We start from the raw sequence: 17,411 nt of genomic DNA, 5'->3' as shown, positions 1-17,411 counted from the left end.
TTGGCACGGCTCCTACGGCCGAAAGCTATGATTACACAATGCCATTTAGAAAGTGGTCAAATGTAACATATGTCATATTTGGGATTACACTTTCTCAGTGTGTGCTGCTGGTGATTAGGTGCCTGACTCTGAGGGTGTGGGTTCGAATCCCGGATGGGACTCAACCCAAAAAGTACTAGAATTTGTACTTTACTGAAAAAGTGTAATCCCAAATATAACATATACTGGACAAAATAAGTTAGTGATATTGGTATTTTTATGATTTATATTTTATCAGTATATCAATGAATAAATAGATCATCTGTGATGCAGCTGGGATCTAAGTCTTAGTACACAGGAAGGCCGGGGGTGGAGCAGGATGGGGCTATTGTCGGCCTCTGCCATAAACATGAAAGGGCAAACCAGAGAATAATCTATTTTGATTATCCATCGGGACCCATTCCATTGACCTTAAAATGAAAGTAGCATTATATGAGTGGATCACTGATTGCCACTATTGTGTGCAGTCTCGGTATCACATCCACTCACACCACTTCAATATACAGTAAAGTGTTTGTAAGTATATTGTAAGGTTACTGTTACATTTAGAGTGAAGCGCTGATTGAATCGACTGAGCATGTGTGTAGAAACACAGTGAGTAATATCATGAGCAAACAATTTCTGACATACAGTCACCGATCGCCAAACATTTAGCCTCCAGTCTGCCAAGGACCTAAACTCAGAATAATACGGTTATTGATGTCTTAGGTTACCCCTTTTCAAGTGAGTGAGTGAGTTTAGTTTTACGCTACACTCAACAGTTTGAAGAATGAGGTCTATATTTATGGATATACAACTTCTGTATTCTATATAGGTGACGTTTCGACATAGATTCTAATGTCGTTGTCAAGAATCTATGTAGAACTGCGCCTATATAGAATAAAGAAGTTGTATATCCATAAAAATAGTCCTCATTCTTCATCTACCCAACTTCTAGAATGCCAATCAAAGAACTCAGCAGTGTTCCAGCTATATGGCGGCGGTCTGTAAATAATCCAGTCTGGACCAGACAATCCAGTGATTACCAGCATGAGCATCGATCTGCGCAATTGAGAGCCGATGACACATGTCAACCAGGTCAGCGAGCCTGACCCGTTAGTCGCCTCTTACGACAAGCATGGTTTACTGGAGGCACCTTCTAACCCGGATCTTCTCGGGTACATTTTTAAGAACCACCAAACAAAAAACAGTAGTGTTTAAACATACTTGTATTGATATTTAGATGAGCCCTGTGCATATTCCATGTAAAACATTAGGAATCATTCATCATAGGTTAGGTGTAGAAGTAATAAACCTACAAGTTGCGGGGATGGGTAGACTGGAGCATGTATCTGGTGACCATGGAGACGAAGATAAGATGGACGATGAAGTTAAGCAGATAGTAGTAGGCCCCAAAATGCCACCACTTCCTCTTGATGAGTTTGCTGACCAAAGGATGCTGCAGCAGCTCGTCCCTGTTACACTCCACCTGTGATATAAAGATATATCGGCTATAAATATGTAGTTAGTTTTACGCCGCACTCAACAATATTCCAGCTATATGGCGGCGGTCTGTAAATAATCGAGTCTGGACAAGTCAATCCAGTGATCAACAACATGACTGTCGATCTGTGCAATTGGGAACCGATGACATGGGTTCATCCTAACCCGGACCTTCACGGGTTCGTTATATATGTAGTACACCTGTGATATAAATAAATATGGTACATCTGTGATATATATATATATAGTACATCTGTGATATAAATATATATAGTACATCTGTGATATAAATGTATATGTAGTACACTTATGATATAAATATATATGGTAAATCTGTTATATAAATATATACAGTACATCTGTGATATAAATATATATAGTACATCTGTGACATAGATATATATGTAGTACACCTGTGATATAAATATATATGGTACATCTGTGATATGAATATATATAATACATCTGTGATATAAATATATTTAGTACATCTGTGATATAAATATATATAGTACATCTGTGATATAAATATATATGTAGTACACCTGTGATATAAATATATATGGTACATCTGTGATATAAATATATATAGTACATCTGTGATATCAATATATACAGTACATCTGTGATATATATATATATATATAGTACATCTGTGATATAAATATATATATAGTACATCTGTGATATAAATATATATGGTACATCTATGATATAAATATATATAGTACATCTGTGATATAAATATATATAGCACATCTGTGATATAAATATATATAGTACATCTGTGATATAAATATATATATAACATCTGTGATATAAATATATATGTAGTACACCTGTGATATAAATATATATGGTACGTCTGTGATATAAATATATATAGTACATCTGTGATATAAATATATATAGTACATCTGTGATATAAATATATATAGTACATCTGTGATATAGATATATATGTAGTACACCTTTGATATACATATATATAGTATATCTGTGATATAAATATATATAGTACATCTGTGATATAAATATATATAGTACATCTGTGATATAAATATATATGTAGTACACCTGTGATATAAATATATATGGTACGTCTGTGATATAAATATATAGAGTACATCTGTGATATAAATATATACAGTACATCTGTGATATAAATATATATAGTACATCTGTGATATAGATTTATATGTAGTACACCTGTGATATAAATATATATAGTACATCTGTGATATAAATATATATAGTACATCTGTGATATATATATATATAGTACATCTGTGATATAAATATATATAGTACATCTGTGATATAGATATATTTGTAGTACACCTGTGATATACATATATATAGTATATCTGTGATATAAATATATATAGTACATCTGTGATATAAATATATATAGTACATCTGTGATATAAATATATATAGTACATCTGTGACTTAAACGTGAGCGTGAGCGTGTTCTGCCTTTCAATGTGACGTTCCCCTTAACTCACTTACCTCTATTCTGGTAACATGACGCCATTCACAGATATTCTGGTAATATGACGTTCCCCACCTACTCGGCTATTCCGTTAATGTGACGTTCCTTATCAGTTCAGAGCATATGTTCAGCAGAATATTCTACAGAAATCACTGAAATGCTTTAACTGACAGCTGCATTACCATGATCGACAGTGGGTGGTTCCTTTTGATGACGCTGGCCTTCTCTGTGTATGGAACTGTTTGGTTTTCTAGGTTCCCCTTATCAGATTTCTTCTTCTTTTTTTCTGATGGAAAGAATCATAATAGTACCTGGTTTTTAAACACAAGTTAGATAATTGCATCAGTGAATTGAAATATGAAATTCCACAGTTGACTTTGCTTAATTTGTATAAATATTTTGAGTTCTACTGAAAGTGCATTGAAAGTAAAATAATCTCTTCCTATGTGATCTTTATGGATTTCTTTCATAATATACTGAACCGCAAAAGAAATGCAAGTCAAAATCCAGATTTTGAAAAACTTTACTTTTGACAGATTATACATGAAAACAGGTACATAATAACAATCAACACTTGTTGCATGATGATTGGGGCATGTCAGTCAATGCATGGAAACATTGTTGGTTTACTTTGCCTTGAAGACAAAATCGAAATTGATCCAACAAGTCAGTAGCGCGTATGTCCACCTCGTGCATTCACTACACCTATGAACCGCCTGAACATGGAGTGAATCAGACGGTTGACAAAGGCCCTACGGATTGCCGCACATGTCCGGATGATGGCTGCCTGGAGTTCTGCTGCAGTTGTCGAACGTTGTCGGACTTCATTCAGTCGTCTCTGCAGCTCGTCCCAAAAATGTTCGATCGGGTTTAAATCGGGACTGACAGCAGGTCATGGCAGTAGTCGGATGTTATGCTGCTGGAAAAATGCCTGAGTGACTCTAGCAGTATGGGGCCTGGCATTATCTTGCTGGAAAATGTGTTGTTGGTGTCGGACGAAAAATGGCACAACCTGGGGTCGGAGGATCTGGTCGATATAACGTTGGGCAGTGACTCCATTTCCCCGACCTGGCCCAATATTCTGGAAGAATACTGGCCCTAATCTCTGATTCAGGCCAATCGCTGCCCATACCGTAACACTCGGAACTCCCCATGCATCATCTTGCATTACACATTCGTCAGCACAGCCTTCACCTCGTCTTCGCCATATTCGAACTCGGCCGTCAGCATGAGAAATGCAAAACCGACTTTCATCAGAGAACAATACCAGTCTCCACTGTTGATGACGCCAGTTTCGATGCAACGTAGCCCACTGCAGACGATTCTGACGATGGCTCGGTGTGAGGATAGGACGTCGAACTGGACGACGACAACGGAGGTGGACTGCTCTGAGTCTGCGCCGAACTGTATCTCCGCTTATTGCTCGGTTGTGACGTCCAATAGTCTGCCGGACAGTCTCGTTGGCAGATAAGAATCGATCCCCGATGTGCGAACGTTGAATGTGTCGATCTTGCCGTGGTGTTGTGACTCTCGGACGTCCAGGACGTTGGCGGTCAGTAGTGGTCTGTGTAGCAGCAAAACGTTCCTGAAGATGGTAGATGGTCGTTATGTGCACATGGAATGCATTGGCAACATCTGCAACACTCTGTCCAGCTTCAAGACGGCCGATGGCTTGTTCCCTCTGTTGCGTCGTTAACCTTGGCATTCTTGGTGGGCGTTTGTTGGGAGTGATTTCAAACTGATTTGGAGCATTTTTATACCCCTATGTGTCCGTGACATAATGCGCATCGTGATTTTCATGACAAACTTCTGCAACCAGATCCCACGGCAAATTCAATTGCTGCGTTTTGGCGATGTGCAATATCCAAGCGAAATCACCAAACAGAACCTGAACATTAACAAACTGTTTTCTCACAACAAAGGTAACCAACGTTTAGTTACACTATAATATTTAAGAATGTTCTGTCGAATATTTATTCATTTTGAAAAACTTGCGTTTTTTATGCGGTTCAGTATATATACTTGTGTCACTGTACATCGAAATACGTCTGAGGGCGGTGAGTTAGCCTAGTGGTTAAAGCCTTCGCCCATCACACTGAAGACTCCAGTTCGATTCCCGACTTGGGTACAACATGTGAAACCCATTTCTCGTGTTCCCATATTACTGGAATATTGCTAAAAGCGGCATAAAACTAAACTGACTCACTTACTCACTAAAAGCGTTTGTTTGTGTGGCACACAGGCCGTTATTGCTGAGTTACACCAGTCACATGGAATTCATAATGACATAAAAATATTGATTCGCAATTTTTAGTTTTCACATCTAAAGATGGTCGGACACGAGGTGTCGCCGCATGTCATTGAACGTCACATAATGTACCATGTGGAAATCACGGCATGTCATTGAACGTCACATAATGTACCATGTGGAAATCACCGCATGTCATTGAACGTCACATAATGTACCATGTGGAAATCACCGCATGTCATTGAACGTCAAATAATGTACCATGTGGAAATCATCGCATGTCATTGAACGTCACATAATGTACCATGTGGAAATCATCGCATGTCATTGAACGTCACATAGTGTACCATGTGGAAATCATTGCATATTATTGAACGTCACGTAATGTACCATGTGGAAATCATCGCATGTCATTGAACGTCAAATAATGTATCATGTGGAAATCATTGCATGTCATTGCACGTCACGTAATGTACCATGTCGAAATCATCGCATGTCATTGAACGTCACATAGTGTACCATGTGGAAATCATTGCATATTATTGAACGTCACGTAATGTACCATGTCGAAATCATCGCATGTCATTGAACGTCACATAATGTACCATGTGGAAATCATCGCATGTCATTGAACGTCACATAGTGTACCATGTGGAAATCATTGCATATTATTGAACGTCACGTAATGTACCACGTCGAAATCATCGCATGTCATTGAACGTCACATAGTGTACCATGTGGAAATCATTGCATATTATTGAACGTCACGTAATGTACCATGTGGAAATCATCGCATGTCATTGAACGTCAAATAATGTATCATTTGGAAATCATCGCATGTCATTGAACGTCACATAATGTATCATTTGGAAATCACCGCATGTCATTGAACGTCAAATAATGTATCATGTGGAAATCATCGCATGTCATTGAACGTCACATAATGTACCATGTGGAAAACATCGCATGTCATTGAACGTCACATAGTGTACCATGTGGAAATCATTGCATATTATTGAACGTCACGTAATGTACCATGTGAAAATCACCGCATGTCATTGAACGTCACATAATGTACCATGTTGAAGTCATCGCATGTCATTGAACGTCACATAATGTACCATGTGGAAATCATCGCATGTCATTGAACGTCACATAGTGTACCATGTGGAAATCATTGCATATTATTGAACGTCACGTAATGTACAATGTGGAAATCATCGCATGTCATTGAACCTCAAATAATGTATCATTTGGAAATCACCGCATGTCATTGAACGTCACATAATGTACCATGTGGAAATCATCGCATGTCATTGAACGTCACATAATGTACCATGTGGAAATCTCTATTATTGTCCTACCCCAAAATAGTATTGGTGGAATATCATTTGGGCTCTTTGGGCTACAAAACATTAATAATGTTTGCTATGATCAACAGAAGTGTGTAATGTGTAATAGACACACAAGCCTCTGAAACTATTTCCTAATACAATGGATATTTCGACATGCACAATGCTGAAACAAGGTATGTACTAACGTCTAATATGTCACATAACCCACCTCACAAAACGTTACACATTAGTGATAAGATCGATGTTGACAGCTACCACTCTTACCTGGAATTGCCCAGTTTTCATACAGATCATCAACAAATTCAAAGTTGTATTCCATTTTCTTTTCCTCTTTTCCTTTCTCTTGCTCCTTCCCTTTCGCTTTCCCTTTCGTTTTCTCTTGCTCTTTCCCTTTCTCTTGGTCTTTGCCTGTTTCCTTCTTGATTTTGGTTGTTGTACATCTGTCTAACACCTCGTAGGCCAAATCTAAAACAAACAAGTTGGTGAAAATACTGTCTCTGATGGACATCCTGTACGTGGTCCTAAATGTCCGGTTATATACTTGTCCAATATCCCGTATGTTAGGTTTCCGTGTGTGCGTGCGTGCGTGCGTGCGTGCGTGCGTGCGTGCGTGCGTGTGTTGTAAATACAAGCGACAAAACCCTTTCCACAATCATAAGAAATCTCTGTTAATTCCGATTGTACAATTCCGAGTATGGTCTGAGCATGTGTTTCATTGTTTCTCTGTTTAACGTTGAGCAATGTGACAGCTATATGACGGAGATCTGTAAATACTCGACCTGACAATCTAGTGATGGACATCATAAGCTACGGTAACGGAGCAAGTGTTTGTGAATCACTATGAAACAGTGATGATACCGGGTGTTAGCCCCGCCGGTGGCACCCGTTATGAACATATACAAACATATATAAACTGTGGCTGGTTCTCCTCCACACACAAGGGAGTATTGATGTGTTCCATTTCTGATTGTATGAATGTATAATTATTTATTATTATAGGATATTCATACAGCTAACATATCCACGCAACCAGTAATTGCTCACGGTGCTGTTTTTCCCTCGATCAATGGATGTCAGTCAGAACAGCACATCGTATAATCAATCTCAACTCCCTAGGGACCATACAAGTCTTGCAGCCACTAGGCGCTTCAAGACAATGTAACTTTCCCATCCTTACGAGGAACTCATTCACAGCTGGGTGGACTGGGACACATAGTCACTTGGTGTTTGCACGCATTCATGTGTGAGTTGACTCCAAGGTTTTTACACCCGGTCGCAGGTTGGGCTCGATCCCGACACCAAAACCTCGCTGGATCACTAGCCTGGCGCTTTAGACAGCTCGCCCACCACGTATAATATCAAGCAATTTACACTACAGCTACATTTCTACTCACCTGGCATGGTTCGAATCAGCCTCCTCATGGGTGTTACGATCTTTTTAGAGACACCTTTGTTGTGATTCTTTTTCGGACTGAAACTGTTCCTCATAGGTTCCTTCCACAAATCATGGCGCAAGATGTAGCGGGCAATGTCCCTTTTGAAAATTAGAATTAGAAAATTCGTCAACTGTTCCCGCTTTCATAACCTACTTCATTTTTTTAATTGAAGAAAGATATTGCTACCTTTTGGAGTCTGTGGAGCACATATAAGAAAATATTTTATCTGTTAAAAAATATACCGACATGGCATTTAATGTCGGTTGTCGTCTTGCAGTGTTTACTTATGTTAGTATATATAATTCGGGTGGAGTGATAATAACACTACAATCAGTCACTCAACATACTCAGGATCTAAAATGAGCTGTTTGACAGACCTAGTATGGATCCCATTTCACAATCACATAGGAACTGGCAAGTAGAGCGTATTGGTGTATATGCCCTTCCTTGGCACAAACAGCATATCTTAAATGACATGATGGCTCGTTGCTTCTATTACCGTCTTCGCCATGCCTGTGGCTTTGACTCCGAGGTCCATCCATGGTACGACCCTGAACATGTCCAGGGCGTCATGGAAAATGATGCTTTTAAGCTTCTTTGGAATAGGCCAAAATACAGTCTCAGAAGAATTCCAGCCATCAAACATGATCTTGTCCTTTTTGACAAAGCCAATGAATCTATTTATATCATTGAAATTTCTCTTTTTGACAGCAACGTGATTGGCAAAATTCAGGAAAAGCATGATAAATATGCGGACCTCGCCTTTGAAATGTCTCGCTTGCATCCCAAGTACACTGTTCTCGGTGCCCTTTGGTTTGGTACCTCCTGACCTCTTTGGGCAGATCAGGCGAATGCCCTTCTGACATTCTGGGTAATGCAGAAGGCTGCAGTGTTGGGGAGTCTACATATTCTCCGGAAAGTTCTTGGTTGGTTCGACTAGGCAGCGTTTCCTGGGAGATGTCCCATTCGCTGTCTGGGCTGCGTGTAGAAGGGGCAAGGTCCCGAGCTGATGACGAGCATCACCGAACCCTCTCTGTTGCAAATTATTATCTAATCTGTAAAACGTAATAATAACTATGATAATGTCCTACTTGTGTCCATGCATGATGGCCAGATCTAGGCAGTTTAGTCCCTCGCTGTTCTTGGACGTCATGTCCGCCTTGGTCCGGAGAAGGAGCATGGCCACGCTGAGATGACCCTCCCGACAGGCCAGATGGAGGGGACCTTCCTGTAGAATAAACACTCGAGTAGCAGTGAAGTCGTATGTATAGAACAGGAGGTTTTACATCATATATCAAGAGGGTGAGTGAGGATGGCCTGCCACCATTTAACGAAAGTTCTTCCATATCATGGGTGGGTCAACCTGAACGGGCTTCACGCGTTGTACCAATGTTGGGTATCAAACCAGGGTCTTCAGATTGACGAGCAAACGCATGAACCCCTAGGCTAACCTAAGTAATGACACAAACTACATACATTCATGATAATGACAATAGTTATAAATAACAATACATTGAGGAACTAGAAACAGAATACATTCATAAAGATATGCATGCATATATATATACATACATATATATGTTCATGATAATCCACAATCCAATCGTATCAATACGTATAAGCTTGTGGGAAAACTGCTCAGATCCAGAGGGTCTTCCCTTCATTAGCAAAATATATGTTCCATGTTAATGGTTGGGTACACTGAACAGTATGCCATTCTCTCGTCTGTCTTTTGTGTAGTGCAAATTCTTCAAATTCAAATTCAATTTATTTCGGTTATAGGGCCATAGGCCCAGAGTACAAACAATACCTAGCATTTTGTTTTGGTGGCTCTTACATAAGAGCGTGAATGGCATAATTATACAAGCAGATACATTGTACAATTGCACATGTTTTCGGAATGTTCTTGGCCCAAATTCTCCTACGTTGGGATATGCATGGTACCCCACATCCAGTGCTGGTTGCCTCAGTACCTGGAGTACCAAGGGTACGCGATTTGGGTAACGAGGTGTCAAAACAGGGGGGTTGTTGCTCATGGTTTCACTCACTGGATTGTCTGGTCCTGATTCGTGGAGCTGTCATGCCGCCGACGATACATACAGACAGTGACACAAACACATACACACGTGGGACATTCACGCAGGGTTGGTCGCACTTACGTTCCCGCCCCTGCCCGCCCACGTCAGCTGTTCCTTCTTGACCAGCATCTCGCAGATCTCTACCTCACCGTGTTTGGCAGCTAGGTCAAGAGGGGTCATTCCACGCACGTTCCTGTAACAATATTGAATATGTATACTATGCTAATATACTAATATAATATGCAGATAGAGCGGTGTTCAAACTTGCTACAAAACACATTTATTAGAACGACAGAAAGTGGTTTTTCATGTCTTTCTCGCAGTGACGTTATGACATTATTTCAGACGTTAATTGAGGCGTTATTCGTAATTGTACTTTTCAGGAAAATATATCATGAAGTAACACGATTATTTTAAAGAGTTCATGCCCAGTTATTCTTTATCGAAGAAATGCCTACCTTTATAAACATAATAATTAATATGATAATTTTCAACTTCCGCTTGCAAGATAATAACAATCTCATGAATCGTTTTCCGGTCACAATATTAACCTAATAATGTTTAGATACACTCTGCTGGGTCCCTATCCCTTGTTAATTAATTTTCCTGTACCGTTATCAGCAGTAAATTCCAATTCTAAATCAAACCAGAGCAAACAGACTCGCGCGCACGCACGCACGCGCGCACACACAAACATAGTACATACGTCGGGAAGTAAGCCCTAGATGGTTACTCTGATGAGACACTAAGATCTTAAGCATTTACATTTGGTTAACGTCCGCTCCATTCTTGACGAGGAGTTGAACTGTTTCCTTGTGTCCCCCTCTGGCGGCCAGGTGTAGAGGCGTGTTGCGACTCTGATCCTCTGCAAACACGCCATGTTTGTGAACTGCCAGTATCTCCTGGACTGTCCTGGCAACATGAAACAGATTCTCGCTGAAACTCTGATTCCATTAAATATACGTAGGCTTTCACATAAGCACCAACACCGGCGTGAATACATATCGAAAAGTAACATAAATATCCGCCGAACAAAAATCTGTATTTGAATCCTTTTGTGGCTTTCGCTTTCGGCACTGGTCATTTCAAAATACTTTTGAAGCTAAATCTGAAAAAAACAAACCCGAATTTCTGAATTTATATAGATAAATATGAAACAAACATCACATAAAACGGGCAGTTTATTAAGCAATTCAATAAATCAATCTAAAGACTTTTTGAGACGCCAATAAAAACTAAATCAGTACTGTGTGTGTCCATTCTCAGCCGCTAGGTGGAGCGCCGTTCTTTCGCTGTCATTTTTTCGACCATGCTCAGCTTTGTGATTTGAAAGCATTTTCTGTTCAAATAAAAGAAAAACATATAAACTCCATATATACCCACTGGGGATACAATATGTATATGTTTAAACAAAGATTATAAGACTGTCTGACTCAGAGTTGGAACTTATCTCTTTCAGAATCTTCCAAATGCATATATTACTCTCAATACAAATCACTACTAAATATTGAAAAATATCTGCTTTAACCTGAAATACCATCATACTATAAAATAGCCATTGTAAGGATGTGCGCCTATTGTTACTCTATAGCACTGTCTGACATAAAACAGTGTTATATCAATAGTTTGATGCACAAAAATTAATCTGTAAAAAGATTCTGGGCTCCCTACGGCTCCCCCTGGGCTCCCTACGGCCCTGTAATCCTTAGGGGAATTAAGCTGGGGAAGCAAATATTCTGATTAAATCAGATTGATCAGAGTAAATAGTTACTTTTGACCCACTTCCACGTGTGTCCACATAATCAGAATCACGAGGTTTACCTTTACAATCCCCGTGTGTCCGTTCTGGGCCGCCAGGTGCAGGGCCGTGTTGCCGAAGTTGTCCTCGGTGTTGATGATGTTGTCTGTGTAGATCAGTTTCAGGAATTTCTAAAGGACGGGAAACAAGACACCATGAACCCGTACCTGTGCCGAATTTGCCCCGTATGGTACGCCAGTGGCGTCTAAACGTTTGAAGACTACGAGGCAAGGGCTTGTAAGGAGGCGCAATGTGCTCAGTTGAGTTGTGGCCCTTGGACCAAACACAGACCTATGAGTGTGGGTTCAAATCTCGGTTCGCTGCGTCATATCAGCAGCATACTAGGTCTCACCAACATAGCTGACACGACATGATATTCCTGGAATTCTGTTCCAGGCGGCGATAAACCAAACTCACTCACTCACTCACCTTCACGTATTTTGTTGAATTGTTCCCTGTCTCAGATGATGCCTGTGGACATAACTGCATCTTTAAGCATTTAGAGAGAATTATGCACTGTACCAAGCATATATACTTTATAAAAGATCATAGTCATAAGACAAAAGGTCGCGGTAATTATAGACTGGTACAAATTCCAGATGTATAAGCCTTCTTTTACAAATTCTTTACTGTTACTAGAGTCACTTGTCCTCTTGAATGCACTGCCACTTACTGAATGCGGTGCAACCCTTGATGTCCTGGTTGGTCTAGCAGCCTTCTTCTCCTGTTCCTCGGCATGAACTTCCTGCAAGGCATGGTTGAAGTGGGAGTCAGGCAGAATTGTGTATATTCTATGCATGAAAATTCAATATAAGAACGTTTATGTCTGTAAAACGTAACTTGAAAACAAATTAGCAACACAGCAGCACCACCCACGATTTACAGAAAAAGATATTTTTATGTCATCCATTGTTTGTGTATATACTAGCAATGCGACGTTTGCAAGCTACTGACACCCCATGTTGTACTCTTTGCAAGCTACTGACACCCCATGTTGTACTCTTTGCAAGCTACTGACACCCGATGTTGTACTCTTTGCAAGCTACTGACACCCCATGTTGTACTCTTTGCAAGCTACTGACACCCCATGTTGTACTGTTTGCAAGTTGTGTAGATCGATGTTTCGCCACTAAGGGAGACAACCCCAGTGCTAACCGTGCTTAAATCGTCAATGCTCAGCTCCAGTAAAACTGCATCCACAGAATATCATGGTCAACAATGTGCACAGACATTTTCTCTCTACTTAAATCAGCCTGGGACATTACAGAGAGTCGTGGTCGTCAACGCCATGGGCTACCGACCCAAATGGCTGAACTGTTCTTCAAGGTTGTTATAACATCTTCTCTCAAACTTTACTACACACTGTGATGTCTTCCCAATTCGTTTGCAATTCATATACAATATGCGTTGCAATTCTTAACTTTTTAAGTCCAGTATTTCCTATTTCAATTCAAGTATCTACCTAAAATTCCAAGTGACGGAATCGGCTTTGACTTCTGAATGAAGTTAGTCTAAATCACCGTCTCCTCAGTGTGTCACAGTGTTTTCACTCACTCACTCACTCACTCACCCCACTCACTCACTTCTGGGGGCCCGAGCGCCTGTACGATCCGGTAGATTCTCTGTGTAGGTATCCTGTCATCAACAGATTTAGCCTCTTTCTGAAAAACACAGTAACAGAAGAGTTTGTGAGCAGGAACGTATACTGGTCGTTAGAGACGTCTCGTCGTTCACCATGGACGCGGATAGAGGCTCACAATATCAATTACTGGACTGTCTAATCCACATTGGAGTATGTCATTATGGAAGGATATGCCCATAACAAATAAATATTTGGATGTTGGTAACAGCAATTAGAAAAGGTTGAAAAAAGATGTTACTCTTGCAGTTTGGAATTGACGGGAAAGACTGTAGAGTCTATTCTGGCCTCATACCTCCAGCTTATCTCTAACATCTTCTACTGCTTTCCGGACCTTGAATTCCACATCCTTGCCGTTTTGCTTTGAAATATGCTGAAATAAAGAGTTCTCCTTCCGATCAGTCGTCACCTAAATAAAGCTGGGACACTGCTAAATCTGGAGTACAGATGATTCATTTATACTAAAATATAACCGGTCTAACTGACCATTAAATATAGCATGGGTCATCTTCATTATGGAAAGGCCTACGGTTAACTGATGCCGAAAAGAATCGCGGCAGAGTTACCTCCCTTAAATAATAGCCTTGATCACAGCCGGAATAAAACAGCCACACACTGACCACTTGTTTATGTTTATCACCAGTACCTACCTGATGAGCCATGCAAACGTGAATTACTACCAAGTTACAAATGTCCAATCTAATTGTCATAGTCTGTGTCTGTTATCTCATCCTGACCTGAAGCTTTTTGAAGAAGAAGTTCCCGTTTTCCTCCTCCTTGAGTTCCATGAACTCCTTCCCGTGTTTCAAGAGACGAGGGTCCAGGAGATACTGAAACAAGGTGGATTCTTGTACACAGGCTGATTAATTCTGCCTTGCAAGTGTCTTCTGTGAAGATCACAAGCCTTGACCGTTGTCTCAATGTGTTTAACAGAAGCGTTAACAGCTGCCCCATTGCCTTGCAATTCTTTAACGACCTGGGGCTCCTTTACGAAGCAACCTAAACTAAGGTTCACCTTAACTCCCATTCTTTACCATTGCACTAAGGTTACCCTAGTGACTTACACCTTAGTGCAATGTTAAAGAATGGGAGTTAAAGTTCACCTTAGTAAAGGTTGCTTCGTGAAAGGAGCCACAGGGTGTCATTGTACAAAACAATCTTAGCGCTACGACTGTCGTAAGTTTATGCTAAGGTATGGGAGTTGCGATCACCTTTGTGCTATGGCTACTTTGTACAACGGCACCCTGTTGCCTACTTACCTTCACAGTCCTCGTGTACACAAGTAAAAGTATTTGTGAAGACCACTGTTGCCGACGTACTTTCACTTTCTCAAGGTACACAAGTAAAAGTATTTGTAAAGACCACGGTTGCCGACTTACTTTCCCTTTCTCCATATACACAACTAAAAGTATTTGTGAAGATGGCTCTTGATTACTTACCTTTAACGACTGCATGTGCCCCATCCGAGCCGCCAGATGTAACGGTATCTGACCCTTCTGGTTTTTAACGTTGATCTTTCCTCCATTCTCCATCAGCAATCGGATTATATCTGCGTGTTCGAATGAGGCAGCTACGTGTAGTGGAGTATTGGATTCGTTATCAGTCGCCCCAATGTTCACCCTGCAATACAAGCAGTAGTTCGTCTGTGATGGTATTGGATGTTTAATGCCGTGTTCGGGTCTGTGATAACGGTAATCACTATATTTACAATCATACTAGATAACACCATGTGAGCGCTTAACGTTTCTTGATTAATTGATGGTTGACGCCACGTTCTGAACTATTGGATGCATGATTGGTGGATGATGATTGATCGATGGGTGGATGGATGATTGGTGGATGATGATTGATCGATGGGTGGATGGATGATTGGTGGATGATGATTGATCGATGGGTGGATAGATGATGGGCGGATGGGTGGTTGATAGGTGGATGGATGAATCGATGGATGAGTGGGTAATAGATGGGTGGGTGGGTAGAGGGTGATGGACGGATGGATGTTAAAAGCAGCGTTAAACTTCACAGCAGAGGAGTACCTTTCTTCAATCAGGTATTTGGCTATGTCCAGCTGGTTGTATTGTGCTGCGAGGTGAAGGGGTGTCGACCCAGCCTTGTTCGCGACGTCCTGCTGCTGCCGCCCAGTCAGGGATACAATAGACTGTATCACATTTAGATTTCCGGAAATGACGGCCAGATGCACGGGACACATACCGTCGTCACGTTTGACGGAAACCTGCGCATCTAAAACATTTGCACCTTCGTGAGTGACTAAGACCATACATACGAGAGTATACACAATAAGGTTGATGTGGTCAGCCAGGAACATCACGGTGACCTTAAGACCACATAATCCCATTATTTCGGTGTGTGAAACATACACTAGAGTCACATTCCATCTCAGTTGGACAACAGAAAGAAAACTTACCATTCTTAAGCAGCGTTTGAATTATTCCTTCATGTCCGTTTTCTATAGCGATATGTAGACAAGTGTTACCTCCCTTTGCTCTCTGCCCCATCATCTGTGAGAACAAATAAAGCCTGCTTTACGATACGTATCCCCTGTTTCATACAAACGTTAAAGATGAGCTACATAGAAATACAGGATAAACATGAACCTTCAACTCCAGGCTGTGTCAGTCATACAACAATTCTGAAACTCAAGGAGGAATTGTGCCAACATGTTTCATCGATAACAAGCATTGGCACACTATTCTTTCACGATATGTGTTCTATGTATATATAGATTCATACACGTTCTGGGACATGGAAACATGCATATGTTCCCCAGAATTCCTCTTTCCACAGGAGATCACTGAATTAACAAAGTTTACAACTACTGTATTCCTCGTCTATAACATTTATATGAAATTTGTCAGTTGGACATTTAGTCAAGAATCTCCGACGGTCGCAAGGATCAGTGCTGAATTGTGTCTTCATATATGTGAATAAAGGATTTCTGTTCTGACTGCTAAAGTCAAAATAACGTAGTTTCTGACGGGTGAGAATGACTGGGTAGGAAATGCTAACCCTCCCGCGAACACCTGATATCATTACTAACTGACTGTGATTCATGAATGTTTATCATGTATAACATATGTTATATTTTGGATTACACTTTCCAAATGGCATTTTGTAATCAATGTGTAATCATTGCTTATCATATAGTCGTAGTCTAGAACGGACACTTCTTCCAACGGACATTCTCCAAAATATGTAAGACAGGGTTTTGTCGCCTAATGACATCACTTGAACGAACAAAGTGATGCAGGTCTTGGCGAGAGTATAAGTTTAACGCACAGAAACCAAGAACGTAACCAGGGCCTCCTTTCACAAAGCGCTAACGTGATCGTAAGTCACTAAGGTAACCTTAGTGCAATGTTAAAGAATGGGAATTAAGGGTAACCTCAGTAAACGTTGCTTCGTGAAAGGAGGCCCTTGACACGGTGATCGGGTATGTCGAGACGCAGTACCTTCCGGCGTCCCAGACAACTAATAATAATAATAATAATAATACGGTTGCAAACCTCATGTCATCTTACTGCTCTTCCAATGATACAATTTACAGAGAGCAGAAGGGAGCGACAAAGGGATGTTGGGGGTGCAAGGATCAACTTCTTGTACAGAAAATGATTTTGGAAGAGGCTAAAAACTATCACCGCAACCTCTCCATGTGCTGGATTGACTACAAAAAAGCATACGACTCTGTCCCTCACGAATGAGGTCAAAGCCACAAATTCTTTTGCTGTGCCAGTCCTCTCCTATTCCTTTGGAATAGTTGATTGGACAAAACAAGACATCCAGAGTCTTGACCGTCTGACCAGAAGGATCATGTCTGATAACA

The 17,411-nt window shown here is 40.6% G+C and overlaps 2 protein-coding genes across 2 annotated transcripts in view; both read right to left on the bottom strand.

Annotated features, from left to right (window-relative positions):
* LOC124280295 (transient receptor potential cation channel subfamily A member 1 homolog) overlaps positions 1–17,411 on the bottom strand; it is a 106,561-nt gene that overhangs the window by 10,240 nt on the left and 78,910 nt on the right. Inside the window, exon 23 of the mRNA XM_046716194.1 lies at positions 1,338–1,507. Coding sequence (XP_046572150.1) covers positions 1,338–1,507 — 170 coding nt within the window. The remainder of the gene's footprint in view (positions 1–1,337; positions 1,508–17,411) is intronic.
* Positions 12,329–15,801, bottom strand: LOC124280296 (ankyrin-1-like). The gene is made up of 7 exons (XM_046716196.1): positions 15,607–15,801; positions 15,010–15,190; positions 14,308–14,400; positions 13,866–13,943; positions 13,515–13,592; positions 12,605–12,676; positions 12,329–12,402 (listed from the first exon to the last, which is right to left on the bottom strand). Exons 1-7 carry the CDS (start codon positions 15,777–15,779, stop codon positions 12,349–12,351), a joined length of 729 nt encoding a protein of 242 aa, XP_046572152.1. The 5' UTR covers positions 15,780–15,801; the 3' UTR covers positions 12,329–12,348.

The sequence above is a fragment of the Haliotis rubra genome, unplaced genomic scaffold (genome assembly GCF_003918875.1).
Source record: "Haliotis rubra isolate DU_JTF1 unplaced genomic scaffold, ASM391887v1 Scf264, whole genome shotgun sequence".
Taxonomy (NCBI): domain Eukaryota; kingdom Metazoa; phylum Mollusca; class Gastropoda; order Lepetellida; family Haliotidae; genus Haliotis; species Haliotis rubra.
The sequence above is the reverse complement of the archived record's forward strand: the minus strand, read 5'-3'. Positions and strand labels throughout refer to the sequence as shown.